The following is an 18,625-nucleotide window of genomic DNA, read 5'->3' on the forward strand; positions in this document are numbered from 1 at the left end:
TAATGTGCCACAAGGAGCAAAACATCAGACATACAGTCCCTGTCAGGAGTGGTGTGAGAAAATGTGTGCTTTCCAACCAAGCACAGGAACAGAAGACCCAAAAGACCCAATTTCTGTAGGAATGGACAGTGACTGTAAAGCAAAGAGGGAAAGAGCACCTCTCAATTGCCCTGATGTGCAGAAGTGGCAGCACTGGAAGGGCCTGGCAGAAGCATTTTGACTCTTAATCACCACATAGATCTTCTGAAGTGGCTGAGAACAAAAAGTGACCAAGATGGGACTTAATTTTACAAGATGCAGAATACTCTGACCCTTGGGCAGCAGAGCCCTTGAGGCATTGAAGCAGAATTAGGAGCTGAGGCTCTCAGTTGATGGGGAAGTGCTTTATTGCACTGTTGCTGTGAGATGGTGTCTTACAGGAAAGGGCCTATAGAGAACAAAATTAAAATCAATTAACCACCTTGTGTATCTCAAGTGGTGACAGATCTCAACCAGTCATTTATTTTCAAAAATAGATAGATTATAGGTTTGGAGAAAATGATAACGATGTCCCCAAAAAGTTTGGTTTACTTTGGTTTTGGTTACTTTGGTTTTTTGCTCTTTTGACTGATGCTAAAGCAGTAGACTGGAAGTTTTGATGCTGATTCACAAAGAAAGCCATAATAGGGAAGAAAGCCACCTTTAATTTCAAGCTCCACTAGAATCATGAAAGGAAAATTAATGTTTACTAAATGAAAAAGGATGATATTGCTGAAGAGAGGAAGTTTTGGTTAAGCTTTTAAGGGAATATTAATAACTTTCAGAAATGGGAACACATATTATAAAACATGTTTAAAATGGCATAAACTGCAGAAAATCCAGGAAGTATTTTATACTGACTTAAGCTCCTCAATATGTTACTACATTTTAAAAATCATGCAAATTGAATGATAGCTGACATATGGTAGGAGGCTTTCTAGTGCAGACACGTTTTCTATGGAAAATCAAATACAGTCTTATATTTAGAATAAATGTTTTGTGGTGAAACTAAAGTCAGCTGATCAACTTTTGCACATTTTTGTAATGCTTCTGAAAACAGTCCAGGGGAATCTGAGATGCATCCAGGCTCATTCCCTGGGAAATATTTCGGGAAGCTGCCATTCTGAGAGTCCTCTGACAGGGTGCAGCTGAGTTTTGCCCATGATATGCTGCCAAGCACCATAAATGAATGCAGCTCAGAGATGGCAGGTTGCTTTTTTTCTTTTGCCAGACACAACAACAAAGTGTCAACCTCTGACAGTTTTAAAAACTGAGCTTTAAAGGAAATATCAAACCTTTTATTACATTTTTTTTTAACCAGTCAGAGAAGAAATGCTCACAGAAGGAGGGAGGATGGGGAAATTTGTGGGAGTGAAAAGTGCCCTGTGGAGTGAGTCAGCACTACATCACTCTGGCTTTATGCTGATAAATGCATTTGGATTGGTGACATGGTCTTTATGGCATCAAATAAAAGGGCAGGGGATCTGGTTCAGCCATCTGCTGTGTGTGTGCACCACTGCAGTGGGGTTGTGACTGCTGCTGGTAATGCACTGCATTTGGTGATAACATCATAGTTAATAGGGTTGGGTGTTTTGTCACGGTGTCTAAAAGTCCTTAGGTACCTTGAATCCTCTGCAGAGAATTCCCTTTATAAGAGGAAATGGAAACACTGAGTGGGTGAATTGCCTGATATAACACAATACAGCACAATCTATGAGCAGCAGGGCAAGACAGGAACAAATCACAGCAGCTTTGGGTCCCAGTTCCACAGCCTTAACACCTCAGTGCTGTGACTCCTGTGAAAAACTTGCTGATGGTTGACAGGAAACACTGGTCAGATAAATGCTGGGCTGCCATGCTACAGCATAAGGGCTGTAATTGCTTTACTAGGCTAAAGCTCAAGAATGTTAACAGGAACAAAAAATAAAGAAAAGGAAAAAAAGTGGTGCCTTCTCAATACCATGTAATAAATAAACGCTGCATTTTTTATAAGACTGCCAAGAATATGGCACAGTCATGAAAGCAGGGAGAAGGTTGTAGGAGACAACCTCTGTATAGTACACTGGTGATAAAACAGCTTATTTGTTATTGCTTTCTGCACTAGACTCCATTTCTTCTGACCAGATTTGCACTGGCAGGGTGGTGTGGGGTTTCCTCTGAAACCATCTGGCCAGTGTTTGATCCCCTATAGCAGCAGGCTGATCAAGTCATTGCTAGCACTTCTTTGCAATGTGAAGAACACCCAGGTTCACATTCACAGCCAAACCACAAGTGTTCCAAGCAGCAGAAAAGGGAGTATCATACTCATAAGACCCTACCAAGTGCCTTGCCTTGGCAGACAAGGAAACAGATATTTCTTTTTGTTCCCATAACTGCAGACCATTGTGAACCAGCCTGCAGGGAAGTTCTCTGCTTGGGGAAGTTCAGTTTAAGAAGACTCAGAGTATGTGAGTGCAGAAGGTTCAACCTCTCTTGAGTTGGCAGAACTGCCCTCACACACATAACAGATGTTTCTTCTGCCTCAGGAAAAACACCAGCAAGCCACCTCACCTCTGCTGCAGTCACCAGATTCTTTGCTCATTGTTTCTGCTGATACTTGCAGGTGAGCAGCAGATTAAATGGCTTCTAGCTTCTAAGAGCAGTAAGATGTAAACGGCAGGAAAATTACTTCCAAAATTATACAATGCTAGTTTGTTTTCAACTGTTTTTATAGAAATTTTCCATTCTGGCAAGCACATGGTGCATGGGACAGCATTATGGAAATGTACAGCGAGCATGGAGATGTGCATAGGATGTAGTTTGTGAGTAACAAGGTGTGTGTGCTCTGAAAAAGTAACCAGCTGGAGTACTGGTGTTTGCTCTCAGGCTGCTGCAATATTTGCTGTGGCTCCTTTGTGCTGTCCCTGTGCCAGCCCTTCCTCCCTCTCCTCCCCATCACCCCCTCAGTAAAGCAGAAAATAAAGAGGATGATAGAATAATGTTAGAAAGTGGTCAATGAGGTAAGATGGCAATCACTGGAAAATCTCAGTCAGATGAGTTTCAGGCTTGGTTATATTCATATTTGACTTTCAAATTCTGATACAGTCAGAGTGCAAAGCCACTCTGTGTTTTCACCCTTTAGGAGCTTTTACAATATGGATCCTTTAAGATGTATTTTCCACATTTTTTCAGCTCCCAGATGAGCATGTGACCATATATATTCATCTTAACAGTTCTAACTGAAAACTCTTACAGGTTTGTGAATTCAGTAACCATATGGCAAAAGTGCAATAATATTTTTTCCCCCACAGACTTATATAGAAGATTACTAATACTTTCTCTAGCTTCTATGTGGCAAAATCTCCTATTAGAAAAGTCTGTGCCATTTTAAACAGACTGACTGCAGTCCATAGAGCACACAGTGTCTAGTGCAGTGTCCAGCTATGGGCAGTGTGGTACAGCTATTTACTGTGTCCCATGTGGATGCAGAGATCCTTCCTGGTGCTCAAGACCTCACCCACCACCTGCTATCCATCACCACAGTCCTGTCTCCAGCCCATGGACTGCCTGATCTGTGGCTCTGTGGTGTTTGAAATCCACCAGAGATCTCTCAGGATATGCTGTGCCCTTCGATGTCGCTGTCATAGTTTCTGAAAAATCCTCTTTGCCCAGGATTTCTTCTCCTGGGAAGCTGAGAAGCCTCAGAGAGAAATGTAAACAATAATTATCTGATTTGCCTCTCCCTGTTTTGCTGCTTTGGAATGTGGCTTGGCCATTGTTTACCAACAGGTGAACGTTTGATTGGTTCCATGTGAATTATTTTTACTTAATGACCAATCACCATCAGATGTGTTAGACTCTGAGGAGTCAGTCATGGGTTTTTATTATTCATACTTGTTAAGCCTTCTGTCTGTATCCTTCTCTTTCTTTAGCATAGTTTAGTATAGCATAATATAATGCGATAAAATGTGATAAAATGTGATATAATATAATGTGGTATAATATAATGTGATATAATATGATATGATATAATATAATGTAATGTAATGTAATATAATATAATATAATATCAGCCTTCAGAGAACATGGAGTCAGATTCTCATCTCTTTCCCACCCTAGGGTCCCTCACAAACACCACACTGACTCTTCTCTCAGTGCTGTTGTTGGTCCAGGTTGCTCTCTCTCATCCTGCCCAGCACTCTGTGCTGAAGAAGCCTCCTGCTACCACAGCCTGGACAGGACCCTTCTCTTCTGAGCTTCCATTGCCTCTTTCCCAACCAGGAAATGAAACTTGAGATAATTTTAGTAAGGATGCCTTATAAAAGAGGATCTTTATTTGAAGGCCTTCAGGAGCAGTTATGGAAAGATGTCCACAAAAGCTCACCCCCACAGGTGGATCAGTACATATTTAGAGGTTTTAGGAAATTTGCATAATTGATAAAAAGCACCAATTAGGAGGACAAGTGGTGATTCAACTTCCCCCAGGTCAAGCCCCTTCTCTGGAGTCCCCCCCTCAGCACCAGCTGAGCTTGGCCCATGAAATGGATCTGGAAGAGTTGTTCTCAGCCTTGGTTCCAAGCAAGAACCAAGAGAAGAGAGGAGCCTTGTATCCCCTGGGGCTTGGAGCTCTGGAATTTGTTTTGTCTTCCTGCCTAGGGAAACACCATGGAAAATTACTGGGAAAACTAGCTACTAGTACAAAAGGCTACAGAGCTACAAATATATGGGCAAAAATACATATGTATTATTATTGTTGTTATTATTATGTATATTATGTATTATATTATATATATTACATATGTACACATATATAATAATATATACACATACATACAGAGAACATATAAAAGAAAAAAAAGGCAAAACCCAAAGCAGCATCAGTTCTAGGACCAACACAGTGGTGGACTGGCTAAATGTTTTGTTAAAGTTTTTTTCATGTTTAATATCTTGTCACAGACAGGAGATTTATGCATTAGCATTAGGATGGGGATATATGTATTATTTTTTTCTTGTGCACCATGTGCAAATGTGCTTGACTTAGAACAAATCCTTTAGTATGTCTGTTTAAGAATAATGGCATGATTATTGCAGAAGGCAAGTTTTATATCATGAAATCCTAGAGTCGTGGAATGGTTTGGGGTGGAAGGGAACCTTGAAGATCTTTCAGTTCCAGCTCCACTGCCCTGGGCCAGGTCCACCTTTCACTAGTTCAGGCTGTTCAAAGCCATTCTGGCCTCAAATACTTCCAGGCATGAAGCATCCACAGATTCTCTGAGCAAACTGTGCCAGTGCCTCACAGGGAAGAATTTCCTCCTTGCGTCTGATCCAAGTCCATCCTCTTGCAGTTTGAAGCCATTCCTTCTTGTCTTGCCCTTGTCCCAAGTCCCTCTTCAGCTCTCTTGGAGCTCCTTTAGGGACTGGAAGGGGCTCCAAGTTCTCCCTGGAGCCTTCTCTTCTCCAGGTGAGCAGCCCCAGCTCTCCCAGCCTGCCTCCAGAGGGTCTCCAGTGCTTGGAGCACCTCCTTGGCTTCCTCTGGACTCTCTCCAGCATCTCCATGTCCCTCCTGTGCTGGGGACCCAGAGCTCTGCAGGTGGGGTCTCACCTGAGCGGGGCAGAGGGGCAGAACCACCTTCCTTGATATTCTGCCAACACTGATGTCCAGCCCAGGACAGGATTGGCTTTTTGGGTTGCCAGTGCAGGTCAGGTTGAACTTCTCAGCCACCAAGACCCCCAAATCCTTCTCCTGCTCTCAATGCACTCTCTGCCCAGCCTGTATTTGTGCACCAATGCATGTGCAGGGGGCATACACAATTATACATGGAGAATTATTGCAGTAACATTGTGTTCCTCTGTGGGGTATGACCATCACTCACACCACTCCTCAGTTTTTACCCTCAGCTCCCTCACTCTTCATACACACCAAGAAAACAACTGTCCTAAGTGAAGTCATTGTCTCTTTAATGACCACAGGAATATCTACTGTATTTAACACATTGCTTTGGGAAATCTGGTCTGCCCACCCCAAATGGTTTTCTGTCTTAAATGTATCTGCTCAGAGTGATGTGTGTTATATAAATAAACTACACAGGCAGCATGTTTGTCAATCAGCAGAAAAGGCCCTACACCCTCTATCCTGGGCACATGTACTTGGTAAGCATTGGTTTCCAACAGATAAATGTAATCAAGGTTTATATGCTCACAGAAGCCAACAGGATGGGATTTTTTCACTTGGAAGATCAGAAGAAAATTGTAACTAATGTTGTGGAAAATTACTTTGATATTGCTTTCTCAGTACAGCATCACAATTAGGTAGCAATGTGAAGCACAGGGAAAGAATAAATGAATAGTAACAAATCAACACAAACAGCTACTGTCAGGAGTACTTTGCTCAGTGAAAGTAATGTAAGCATTACTTAAAGTTTTATGACTGTGGATTTTATACTGGTTTAAGTATTACATCAAGGTCTCACTGTCATGCTTGCTAGGACTTAAACAATCAAGAACAATTTCTGAAACAGACAGACAAAACTGAAGTACCAAAGTATTTTTATTAATCTTGCTTCATAAGTTGTTCTGTCCTAAATTAAAGATGACTGAACATACTAACAATAAAAAATGTCCTTTTGGACAATGCAAAGGTTCTTATGCTGCTTTTTGGTGGAAAATGAGTGTTACCAACTTCTCTCCAGCCCTGCTGATTCCAGCATCTGGCAAATGTGTTTTACTACACAGGAAATACAAAAGCAAAGGCTAATCCAGTAAAGCTTTTCCATGCAGAATCTGTTGTCCTAAGTAGCTTAATGATTCGTGCATTTGTTCAATTCTCTCTCGAGAGCAATCAGCAAGCAAATTATAGCAATATCCCATCTCCATTAGAACCAGGCCCCTTTATGGAGAAGCACTCTGAGCACAGCCAGGGAAGGATCCTCCTCAGCACGCCAAAAATGTCACCTGGGATTGACAGATTTTCACAGGAGACTGTCCAGGAAGGAAATATGCCAGCCTGTATTTTTAAACGGAATTAATGGATATTTTTACCTGTGTTCTTTAAGTCACCTAATATGCTTTAGTGATAACTGGTATCATTTTCAAAAGCACTGGATATGAGGAGTTTCTCAGTCCATTGGGAGTTGAAAGCACTTAACACACATGAAAATCAGCCAAACAGAAGTAAAAGTAATTGTATTGAGCACCATTTACTCAAGGGTGCAGTCTGGCTCTTATTAACATAAATAGTAATTGAATGTGAGAATTGAGGAATTGATTACACACCTTTGGCAGTAACAGCATGGTTGGCATGTTTGTGTTTTAGGTATCCACAGCAAGTGAGCACATTACAGAGTGACTTTCCCTGCCAGGGCTAGGAGCTCTGTTCAAACTTGCTTTTATTTAAATATGCTTTGGTGTCCCCTTCTCCAGTTACACTGCTCTCAAAAATCACTTCCCAGAGTACTACAATCAGCAGTCAGCGCTCAAGAGGTTTATGGCAGAGAACAGGTCAAGATGAGGGACAGACAACAAAAAAAATAGAAAACAAACTGCACTGGTTTTGAGACCACACTAGGAAATCTTCTCTTCCAGGAGCAAAGAATTAACTTTTCAATGTAAAGTTAGACATTCTTAGATGCATGAGAGTATTGCCTGCATTTGCTGCCCATACATCTTTCCCCCTTGCCTAAACTACTGGCCAGTTTCATTCAAATATGGCTAGTACTTCTGTTTTTAATCTAGAAACTCTTTTGCATCTAAGCATACAAAAATAAATTGCAAAAGCACTGAAGGAACTAGTTAATTCCCTGCTTTGCACTACACTGCAGATTCATTACTTCTATAGTTTCAGCTGAGTGGCTGCTTTCAAAATTGGTGTGTGTGCAGTTGGACTAAATAAACAACATATTAAAGTACAGACTGTTTAGTGACATGGAAACAAGCACTTAACAAACCTAGACACAGAAATTAGCAATTAATGTAATTATTTAAGAGTTCCCTGTGTTCCAGTTCAGCTTATTTTAAAATGTTAGCAATGATTTTAAATAGACACAGTTGTGTTTGCTGTACAATGAAGATGTCAAATGAATAAACGTTTTATGAGGCATTTGTTTAGTCAGGGGACAATTTCAGAGCAAACACAGGGGCCAAACCCCAGAACACAGTGGCATTATCCTGGATGAGAGTAACTGCTCTGGCATTTGTCTAGGCTCTAAAGCAGCCTTCATTACAGCCACAGTCAAAGAGAAAAAGACTGTGAGTAAATCAAGAGATCTTGGGTCCTTTCCTACTTTTGTGCCTCCCTTTAATAGGAAACTACTATTTCAGCCCACAATTTTCTAGTTCTCCCATCTCTGTGGCCTTTGTGGCTCTCCACAAAGTTTCAAGTTAGTAGTGCAGGAAGATGATATGCATATGAATAATAGTTATGAAAAGTTTAATTGAAGTTAAGCAAATTAAGTGAATGCATCCTAAAGTATTTCAAGTTTCTGATGTGACTCATTCATTCATCTCTTATTTTGCATCTCATGACACACTGAATACCATATGCAAGTGAAGGTAAATTCAGAGGTGGAACAGAACTTTCGATGAAATCTCCCATTTTCACATTTATAGTGATATAGTTGGTAGCAAAAGTTGGTCTCAACTTTAGCAGAAACTTAACTCCACCCAGCTGGACCCTATGCACACTGGCAAAGGTCCCTGTATAATCAATTAATTGGTTCTTGGAACTATTTTTTTCAGCAAATGCTTTTTTTTTTTTTTTTTAAGAAATTGATAATTACTTTTAAGGTAGCCTTCATTAAGCATGACACACCTCTTTTGAGTTATCCTCTGTGAAATATGTAAAATACATTGAGAATATAAGTACAAAATATTGACCATGAAAGAGCAGGTGATTCAAATAGAAGCAGGACTGCTAACCTGGTGTCTGCTGATGAACTATTTCCTCTGGATCCTGCAGGTGAATGAAGACCACGAGCCCAACTGCTCCAAACAGCAAGATGAAGGAGAACATACATGTCAGCCTCATAATTACTGTTCTCAGATCAATCCAGTTCTGGCCCAGGAAAAGAACTGCATGTGATCTCCAGGGCACTCTTCACTCATAGTCTTCGTCCTCTCATCTGGAATTCTGCTGTAATATATCTACAAGAAGTGAAAAACCAAACCAAACCAAACTTAGCATAGAGTGTATTTATTTTCCCAATGCAGATCAGTAGATTTAAGTTCTCATTTAGACCAAATAACTGATTTCTCTAGTATTTCTTTTGTACAGTTAATTGCAATTACCCAGTCTATTTCTGTCCCATCAATTGTCTTTAATTTTTTGTCCTTTTTTTTTTTTACATGTAGAAAAGATCATGTAGTATACAGTTAAAAATTGCATTTTGGGAAAAAAGGGTCACACCACAACTTCAATTTTCAGAGAAATCCCTCTCAATTTTTTGCTTAGAATATGTCATTTTTTATATTTATTTCTCACTGATTAAACAATATGAAAACCATAAAGGGAGATAATGTGTGGGGAACAATCATGAAAGCTGCACCTTCGTGCCAAACACAGAACTGGCAGCTGCTGCTTCCCCTCTGAGGAGAAACAGCCACACAAACCAACCACCACAGGTCACCCATTGAGGAAGCTCTGTGCTACGCCAATCCTGCATTTTTCAGTAACACAAGAATTCAGTAACACTCTGCATTAGAGCACAGGCAGTGGAACTGGTTCCCAAAATGTAACCAGATTTCTCAGTAGCACATTATTGAACACAAGGGCTCAGCTGGAGGTCAGCAACAGGCTGCAGGGGTAGCAATCACTTTGCTTTCCCAATATTTTTACTGCAAATGTGATCTGCTCTAAAGGAAAGTTTTTGAAGCTGGTCTTTGTTTACAAAGGGGATTTTAAATACAGAAGGACATAATTATCATTATTATCATTATCATTAAATACAGAATAACATCAGTTTGCAGGAAGGATGGGTTGTGGAGAGGTGATGATGCAAAGCAGTTATGTCAGGAAAAGTCTTTAAAAATTTGTTCTAATGTGCCTGGAATATTTGGTGTTGGGGCAACTTGTATGCTTTTCATGGTTTCCTTAGGAAGCTTTTAATTTTCTGTAGTGTACTGGCATTCTAAATTCCTAAAATGCATCAATGAAGAACATGAGGTGTGAAAGATGAAGTCATTCTGTGACTCTGACTGATAAGGTTATTAACATTATTTAGTGGCAACTGCATTTATTCAGTGTGTAAAGCAGCCAGAGATCCAGGCCAGGAACACTGGGGGATGCTTGGATCTTAAATGAATGCAGAGCCCTGCATTCTCTCTCTGCATAAGCAAATTCAGCTTTATTCTCTGTTCAAATTATGGCAGACAGTAATTGTGTATTCTTTTTTTTTTCACCAATAACTTTTCTCACACCTTTACAAGTAAAACTAAAATAAAACATTGCAAAGTTTTTAGCACTAGCAAAGCCAGGTTGTGCAAGCCCATCTGTGCCTTTTGTGAATCTAGTATGGATGGACATTTGCACTTACTACATATATTTACCTTTAAATGCCAAATGCTCTAAAGCACCAGGGGAGTCAGATTAGCTTTCAAAGTAACTGTGCTCCAGTTCCAACCACTGCTGGTATGAGCACACAGGGAACACAACCCACCTCTCTCTGGTTCCCTGCAGGGTTTGTTTGGCTGCACGGGCAGGGGTTTGGGTGAATGGGCACTTCCAACCAAACCCAATGGTGGCAAGGCCAGAACAACTCCAAACTCACACCATCACTTGGCCAATCTGTCCAGTCAGAGCTCTCTAAGAATTGCATTTGGTTTCCTGACACACAGGATTTCCTTTTTGGCACCTATTTGTGCTCTCTGCATGCCCATGGGGAGGAGGAAGCTCCAACAGGCACAAGGCAGCTGCCCTGCCCGAGGGTTTTCAGGAGGACCACGATGATGAGATGATGATAATGATGATGATGATGATGATGATGATGATGAGATGATGATGAGAGCTGGAGGGGCTCCAGTCTGGCAGCCCTGGGTGCTGCCCCTCCCTGTGGGAATGCCCCCAGCTGGAGGGACACAGAGCTGGGGAGAAATGCAGAATCACCACCTGAGAGGGAGTAGCTGAAAAACATCCACCCCCAGATAACAAGGGGGTTTTATTTGCTTAGTGTTGAATTCTAAGGTCTTTTTTTTATAAATTATACCCTTAGGCAAGTACAGGTTTCTAAAACAATTATTATTATTATTAGCTTAAAATGTGAAACCATTTTCCCCGGATTTCATTTGTTGAAATGTTTTTGTTTGAAGTAGAGGCAGCATCAAGAAAGGAGATCCCTAGCCAGGTTTTAATTAGTGCAAGAAATGCTACAATAGCAGTTTTTAGCAGTTGGAGTGTTTACAGTATTCCACATCCTATAGAATAACTGTGCCCAGGAATACAAAACCTTTTAGGTTAGACATTACAGCTTCTCCAGGACACCTCAAGATACAACAGTAACAGAGCTAGGTGAAAGCAGATATTTGAAAGAATAAAAGGCCACATGTATTTGCATAACTAAAGAAAAACTGCTGCTTCTTGCCTGTAGCCATTGCATGTTCTGCAAGCAGCAAGCACAGGAGTCTGAGAAAGAAAAAGAGAGATCCTCTTTCCTCTCAACAAAATGATACCTCTCAACAACACACAAACATCTTTAAATTATGGGTCTAAGCTTTCCCCCTCCCTATTCTCCTGTAATTATTTTTCCAATCAGTTGACTTTAATTAGCATGTCCTCTGTGAGCAGAGCTGGTGAATGGCAGTGGCTGGTTTAGAGATGCTGAGCAGGTGCTTCCCAAGCCCTCCCAGGCTGCTCCTTGAGCTACAGGAGCTGTGGAACTCTGGAAGCAGTTAGCACCGACTGATAAATGTGAGCAAAGTCTCCTCATTAAGGAAACATTTGAAAATACCCTTTACACTCCAATCACATCATTTTAAAGATGGATGAGGGAAAAAGCCTACAAAAAACCTAAGTGCAGCTTGACCTAACAGTTTTATCAGGCAGTATTTCCCCAGGCATGTGACGGATGCTTTATGGGGAGCTCTGGATTGACCCACCCAGTGTCCCAGCATCCGGGGGGCAGAATTTGGGTCAATCCAAAATCCCTTCAACTTGCACTTTGCAGTCACATTTTTTAACTGTGCTCCTCACAATGGACAAAAACATACTTTTATAATTCTTAGCATTACCCAGAGTGCAAGCAGATAAGGTTGCAAGCAGCTTCCAATCTGAACTCCATTTTGAGCTGCCCTGAACCTATTAAACAGATGGAAAACGATTCATTAGGATGTGTAATAATGAATTGAAACATCTAACTTCTAATTTATTCTTCCTTATTACATTCCTATGATGGATAAATCTCCTAGGTACCAGTATCTATTTTCCTAAGCTTTCCCATTACCATGGTATGTGACTGCCCTGCACTTGAAAGCAGCACAAGTACGAGTGTGCACAGACAGTAATTAGCACTCAGCACTTTCCAGTTCAAAGACATTTATCAATCACCACAGTACTCCTATGAATTGTGAGCTGAGGAAGCATTAGCATCAGATAGGAGAATGGGTGTTGGATCATTTATGCAAGACTGGTAAGGAAAAAGATGTACAGTTTTAGGTAAAAAAAAATCCAAATATGTTTCTGGAAAATACTTAAATATTATAGCAAAATTTCCAGGCAGCAAATCTTTTCTTTACAAACACAGAAGCAGAACTAATTTCTCCCTGCTCCCAAGCAGTATGGGAAGACCCTGTAAAGATTTATTTAAATCTTCTGACAAAAGTGGCTCTGAAAGTAGTGCTATGTAGGTCTGCTTGTGGCAATCTCTGCCTGGAGGCCTAATGACCAAACCCATTCACTGTGAGCAGTTTGCTGTTACAGCACTGCATCAGTCCAAGAAAGAAAACACCTCTGTTGTTTGATCCTTGGTCTGAGGTGGGTCAGGCAGGCTGCACTCAGTGTGTCTGACAGCTCAGGGCTGTTTGTTCATCCATGAGTGCTGCAGACATGATATTCTCTGCTGTAACAGGGCAGTGTGAAGAACAGCACTGATGAGATACAATCTAAGGACATGGTGTAATCCTTGGGTAGAAACTCAGGAGCCAGCCTTTGGTCCATCTAGAACTGGATTTTTCCCTAACTACACTGATGCATCAAAGGAAAGTAAAATAAAACCTTGCAGAGCAAAGTGGCAGGATAAGCTGTCCCTTTTCCCCAGGAAAAGCCTTGTTATCTTCAGCTGAGGTCAGTATGTGTGTAGGAAATCTAAGACTGCCTTAGAAAAACATGGGATCAGGGTATGCAGCTCTCACAGCACTGCCAGCAGCTGCTTCCCAAGAGCTTGGCCATTTGCAGAGAGCAGGAGGGACAGAGGGTCCAAGGCTCCTCCAGCCCCTCCTCGCCCTCTCTGGCTGCTCAGGCAGCCACCCTGCAGAGCCCAAGCTGCCTGGCCCTCTTTGTAATTGGTGCTGCTGTGCTGTCCCTCCACTGCAGAGCTGCTGGTGACCAGCCCAGCTAAATCAGCCTGAGGATGAAAGGCACTGTGGCAAGGTGAGAGCAAAAAAGGTTTTTTTCCTCTGTGGAACCAGGGGAAGGGAAGGATCAAAGTGTGCCAGAGGCTGTAAAGGTGCAGGGCACCTTAATCCTCTCCTTTCCTGAGGCTTCACTGCAAGGTGCCAAGGCAGCTGCCAGTGAATCCAGGAACACAGACGAATTCCAGCATCAGCATTGTACATTCTTGTATGTACATCAGCAAGTCAACAAAACACCCAAGTTCTTTGCAAATCACTAAACTATTTACCGCTAAATTGGACAACCACAAACCACCTGTGAATGAATGTAGATGCCTAGTCCACACAGACATGGCAAGCTGCATTTCTCATGCTGTGTGAGGTTTAGCTGCTCTCCCTGCAGCTGGGAGCAGGCTGGTGGCTCAGAGCAGAGCTGTTTATTCAAGGGAAGCAGCAGGATGCAGGTGTCTTTTGGAAGCAGGGATTCAGGAATCAGCACCTTGTGTGCTGTTGGATGATCAGGGGCAGAGCAGCAGAGATCAGCTTGGGCACTCCTGCAGCTCTGCTTGTGCCATTGCTGGAGGCAAACTGGGGCGTCCCTCTGGTGCTGTGGAGCTCTGGGGAGGTGCCACTGGCCAGGTTCTGTGTACAGGGAAACGTGGCACTGCAAGGCACAGCCTCAGTGCTGTCCTACCCTCGATGGCCTGTCCCAGCCAAACCACCCACAGCTGGGATTGCCAGTTCAGAGAGAGATACTTTTAATGCAGAAATGGTTTTCAAAGACAAGATTTGCCTGACAGCAATAAAAACTACACGTTAAATTTCAGCACTCCTGATCTGGAGAAGTTTCACTGGGAGAGGCTGGCAGCTGGGAGATGTGAGGGGTTTTTTCCTCTGCTGGGTTTTGTTTTGGCTGTCCTGAAAAGGGATTATAATGAAGCACTTACTGTCTGCATTACTAAGATAATTTTACTTGTGTAAAGTAGTTAGATGTCAGAGTTCAGCACATCCCTCTGGCTGTCCTGGACTGCCAGGACCCCTGCCAGGGGGCTCAGAGACCCTGGCACAGAGCCCAGAACACCTGTGGGTTTGATTATGACCCACAGAGCAAGTTACCAACCTTAGATGAAGATCTGCAAGCCATGACAGTTTAAGTAGAATGACAGTGAATTTATCTCAGGGTGAAAGATAGATTTTTTGGGGTTTTTGGAATGGGGATTCAGGAGGCAAGATGGAGGGATCTGGGCATGTCCAGCCTTTCTCCTTCTTCTTCTTGGCCTCCATCTTCTGCTGTGATGTTGGCACTTACAGATTGGTTTAGAGTAGAAGCTCACTGTCTAACACAGGTGATAGGTATTGGGCAGTAATTGTAAACATTGTACATGTAGTTTTTAGTATAAAGACATAACACTGCCCTGGGGGCAGGCAGAGTGCCTGGAACTGTCCTGCTGGATGGACCTCAGCAGGGCAGGAGAAAGAATTTTATAGGTAAGAAACAATAAACAACCTTGAGACCGAGAAATGAAGAGCCCTGACTGCTTCTTTGACCACCAGGCTAAGAAAAGAGACTTTGAACGTATCTCAGAGTCACTCTGACCCGCCAGAGATCCCAAGAGTTAGAGACTGGAATAGTGATAGTGGGCAAATAGCTGAATTAAGAAAAAGGGAATATCATTACTACAAGAATATAGGAAAAAATGTACTATTATTACTGAAGTGATCTCTTCTAGATCCATTAGCTGCTTCTAGGAGGTGTGTGAACACAGCTACTTCTCACTCTGCAGCCAAGCCAAGCATGTGTTTCCTTGCTTTGAGGCACTTACAGAGATAAAAGGCTGCAAAGACTGAGGGCACTCAAGTGTCCAGTCTGTTCTACCCCTGACTCCTAGATCAGGCTTGTCATAACATTTATAGAAGAAAAGATTGGATTTATAAGCATTATTCATATTCACCAACAAAATGAACTTTTAATAGGAGTTTTACAAAAGTAGAGATGGAGATGCTAAAAGTCATCTGTCAGCATTTCTTGGATATAGGCAATGCAAATGACTCCTAAGTATTATGCCCCAAATCCTTTAGCTTCTTTAGCACAGAAAGAAGTAGGAAACTACTAATCCTGTGGCTGCTTCCATTCATTAAATGTTCATCTTTGGGGGCTGTATTTTCTATCACTATATTCAGGCTCATATATCAATAGAACAAAAACTTTGATTTTCCCCAAGGTTTGGGGAGGACAAATTTGTTTCCAGGTGACATCTCAAATCAAAACATTTTGCCTGGCTTATATCAACTTATATATAATTATGTTCTTCTTTGTGTAATAATAGAAATGACACATTTTGGAGAAAGGTGAAATACTAACTTTAAATTTGAAACGGTTCAAAATATCATGCTCCTGAAACATCCCCAAAACCCTCTTCTGAAAAAATCTGGATTCAAATTTTCCCTTCCTGTGGGGAAAGGAATTAAACCTACTTTGATGAAATCAATGGAGGAGTTGAGGGTTTCTCCAGCTCTGAAATCCTTTTAAATCAGGAATGAAATACTTGAGTGGAGAGGGGTGGCTCAGCCTGGTGTCCTCAGGACCACGATGGTGGCTCCAGTGGGTATCTCCTGAGCACTGCCAGATGCACAGACCAGTTCAGCAGCTGGAATTCAGGAAGGGAATGCCCTGTGTGACTTTGTGCTACTTTACACTCTCCATTTTCCCAAGAGAAGAATCCTGCAGAGGCAGGAACTGGCACTCGGGTCATTTGGACCTGTGGGAGCCCAGAGCATCCCTCTGGCTGTCCAGGATGGCCAGGACCCTGCCAGGGGGCTCAGAGACCCTGGCACAGAGCCCAGAACACCTGTGGGGTTGGTTATGACCCGTGGAGCAAATTACCAACCTTATGTGAAGATCAGCAAGCCACAACAGTTTGGGTAGAATGATAGTGAAATTATCACGGGGTGGAAAAGTAGATTTTGGGGTTTCTGGAATGGGGGTTCAGGAGGCAAGATGGAGGGATCTGGGCATGTCCAGCCTTTCTCCTTCTTCTTCTTGGCCTCTATCTTCTGCTGGAATGTTGGCACTTACAGATTGGTTTAGAGTAGAAGCTCACTGTCTAACACAGGTGATAGGTATTGGGAAGTAATTGTAAACATTGCACATGTAGTTTTTAGTATAAAGACATAACACTGCCCTGGGGGCAGGCAGAGTGCCTGGAACTGTCCTGCTGGATGGACCTCGGCAGGGCAGGAGAAAGAATTTTATAGATAAGAAACAATGAACAACCTTGAGACCGAGAAATGAAGAGCTCTGACTGCTTCTTCAAGCACTGGGCTGGGAAAAGAGACTTTGAACAACCTCAAGATGGACACCGAGATGGACCTACTGAGCTTGGGACCACCCCAGGAGCTGCCACCTCTTCCCCTGCTGCCTAAGCAGCCTCTCCTGCATCCCAGTGATCCTGGATGAACATGCTGAGCTGACCACCTCTGCTGCTGCCACCAGGGCACTCCAGCAGTGTGGCAGCAAATTGGGCAGAACTTATTGTCTGCTAACAGCTCTGTTCTCCAGTCACTGGTGTCATTACACGCCTTGGCTTTCAGCATCTCCTCCAATTATGCAAAATGGGGAATTCTGGACATGATGAGATTCCTGAAAATTACAGGATCCTCTTTTGCTCACCTATACATCAATCCATTTACCCAAAAGATTTTGGAAAGGAGGGTAAGAGGCTTTCTCTTACTCTGGTGGAAACTTGTTTTGTCAGGTATTTGTGGGTGCAGTTCTACTCTCCCACACATACCAGAGTTGTCCTTTGAACCCACACAGTGCTAGGAGGGATATTAAAGCCATATAATGTGCCAAAGCCTGAATTTCAGCATAATTGCAGAAAGCTGTGGTATTGTTTGATGTGGCTGAAGTCAAGAGTAGTAATATATGACCCCTTTTTCCCATTCCAAAAGCCCTGGCAAATCTGCTAAAGCTGCTCCTCTCACTTCCATCATTGCAATAGGAAAGGGGCACTTCTGGTTTCCACTTTCATCTACAATTTAAGACCAAATGGGACAGCATTCAGTAAGCAACCAAAATAATCCTTTCAAAGTCAAGAAGATTTCTTTCCTATCTTTCTGGGTGCAAATTGTAGCAGGCTTCATGTGTTACTAATCTCCTCAGTACTGCAGCAGGGCCCCAGCAAGTCAACACACACCTCTTCAAGATCCTCCAGGGCTTATAATTCTATTCCTAAACTAAAAAATAATCTCAAAAGCAGTTTCCCTTCGAAATGAAAAAAGTTTTTACAGTGTTTCAAATTACCACCTCACAGGAACAGCACAGTGACAGTGTAAACAGCGAGTGTCAATAATGAACTTGTCCAGCTTTTATCACACTGGAGGGGAAGGCACACAATTTTCACAGCAGCCCAACTTTTGCAGGCACTGCCTGGCAGCAGGATTTACAGGCATGTTATCCACATCCAATATTACATATAGAAATATGCTGTGTGGAGAACACTGAAGTGGTAAAATACAGCAGAAAAGTTCTAGTTATTCAGCTGCCCACTTGGTTCTCATTACAGCCCAGTTTGAAATGCCTCCCTTCCCTCCACTTGCCTCAATCTCTCTTCTATTTAAAGTAATTTTCACGTCCTCAAAGAGTTTTCTACATTATTGCACTGTCATATAACAGTTATATGATATTATATTCTTCCTCAGTTGTCTTGCTTTGTGTGTCTATTCCATAGGTTTCCTGGGTATTTCAAATGAAAATGTCTTCTCTCAGAAGTTCAATGCACCTGGAATAAGCTGGATTTCCAAGGGTACCAAACAAGTGATTACCCCAGACATCCTTCCTCCTTTATGTCAATATGCAGCAAATGTAAATTTGATTTTTTCCTTTACAAATTAATTTTTCTTTGCACTTTTAGGTATGTTATGATAAGGAAGAAAAGGTGACAAAACTTAAAGATTTTATGAGCAGCTGATATATATGTATATATGTGTATGTGTGTATAAAAAGTTAGTATGTTCCTTTCTACTGGGTAAAAGTTTTATTCCCATGCCACACCTCTTGATATCAAGATTTTAAATAGTTTTTATAGCAATAATT

The 18,625-nt window shown here is 42.0% G+C and overlaps 1 protein-coding gene across 2 annotated transcripts in view; it reads right to left on the reverse strand.

Annotated features, from left to right (window-relative positions):
• The window catches only part of CHST8 (carbohydrate sulfotransferase 8), a 207,165-nt gene that overhangs the window by 153,028 nt on the left and 35,512 nt on the right, over positions 1-18,625 (reverse strand). For both annotated transcript variants that reach the window (XM_030955699.1, XM_030955698.1), the window contains exon 2: positions 8,911-9,135. In XM_030955699.1, the coding sequence (XP_030811559.1) occupies positions 8,911-9,019 (109 nt within the window). In that variant the 5' untranslated portion in view covers positions 9,020-9,135. The remainder of the gene's footprint in view (positions 1-8,910; positions 9,136-18,625) is intronic.

This window comes from Camarhynchus parvulus, chromosome 11, assembly GCF_901933205.1.
Source record: "Camarhynchus parvulus chromosome 11, STF_HiC, whole genome shotgun sequence".
In the NCBI taxonomy this organism is placed as follows: Eukaryota; Metazoa; Chordata; class Aves; order Passeriformes; family Thraupidae; genus Camarhynchus; species Camarhynchus parvulus.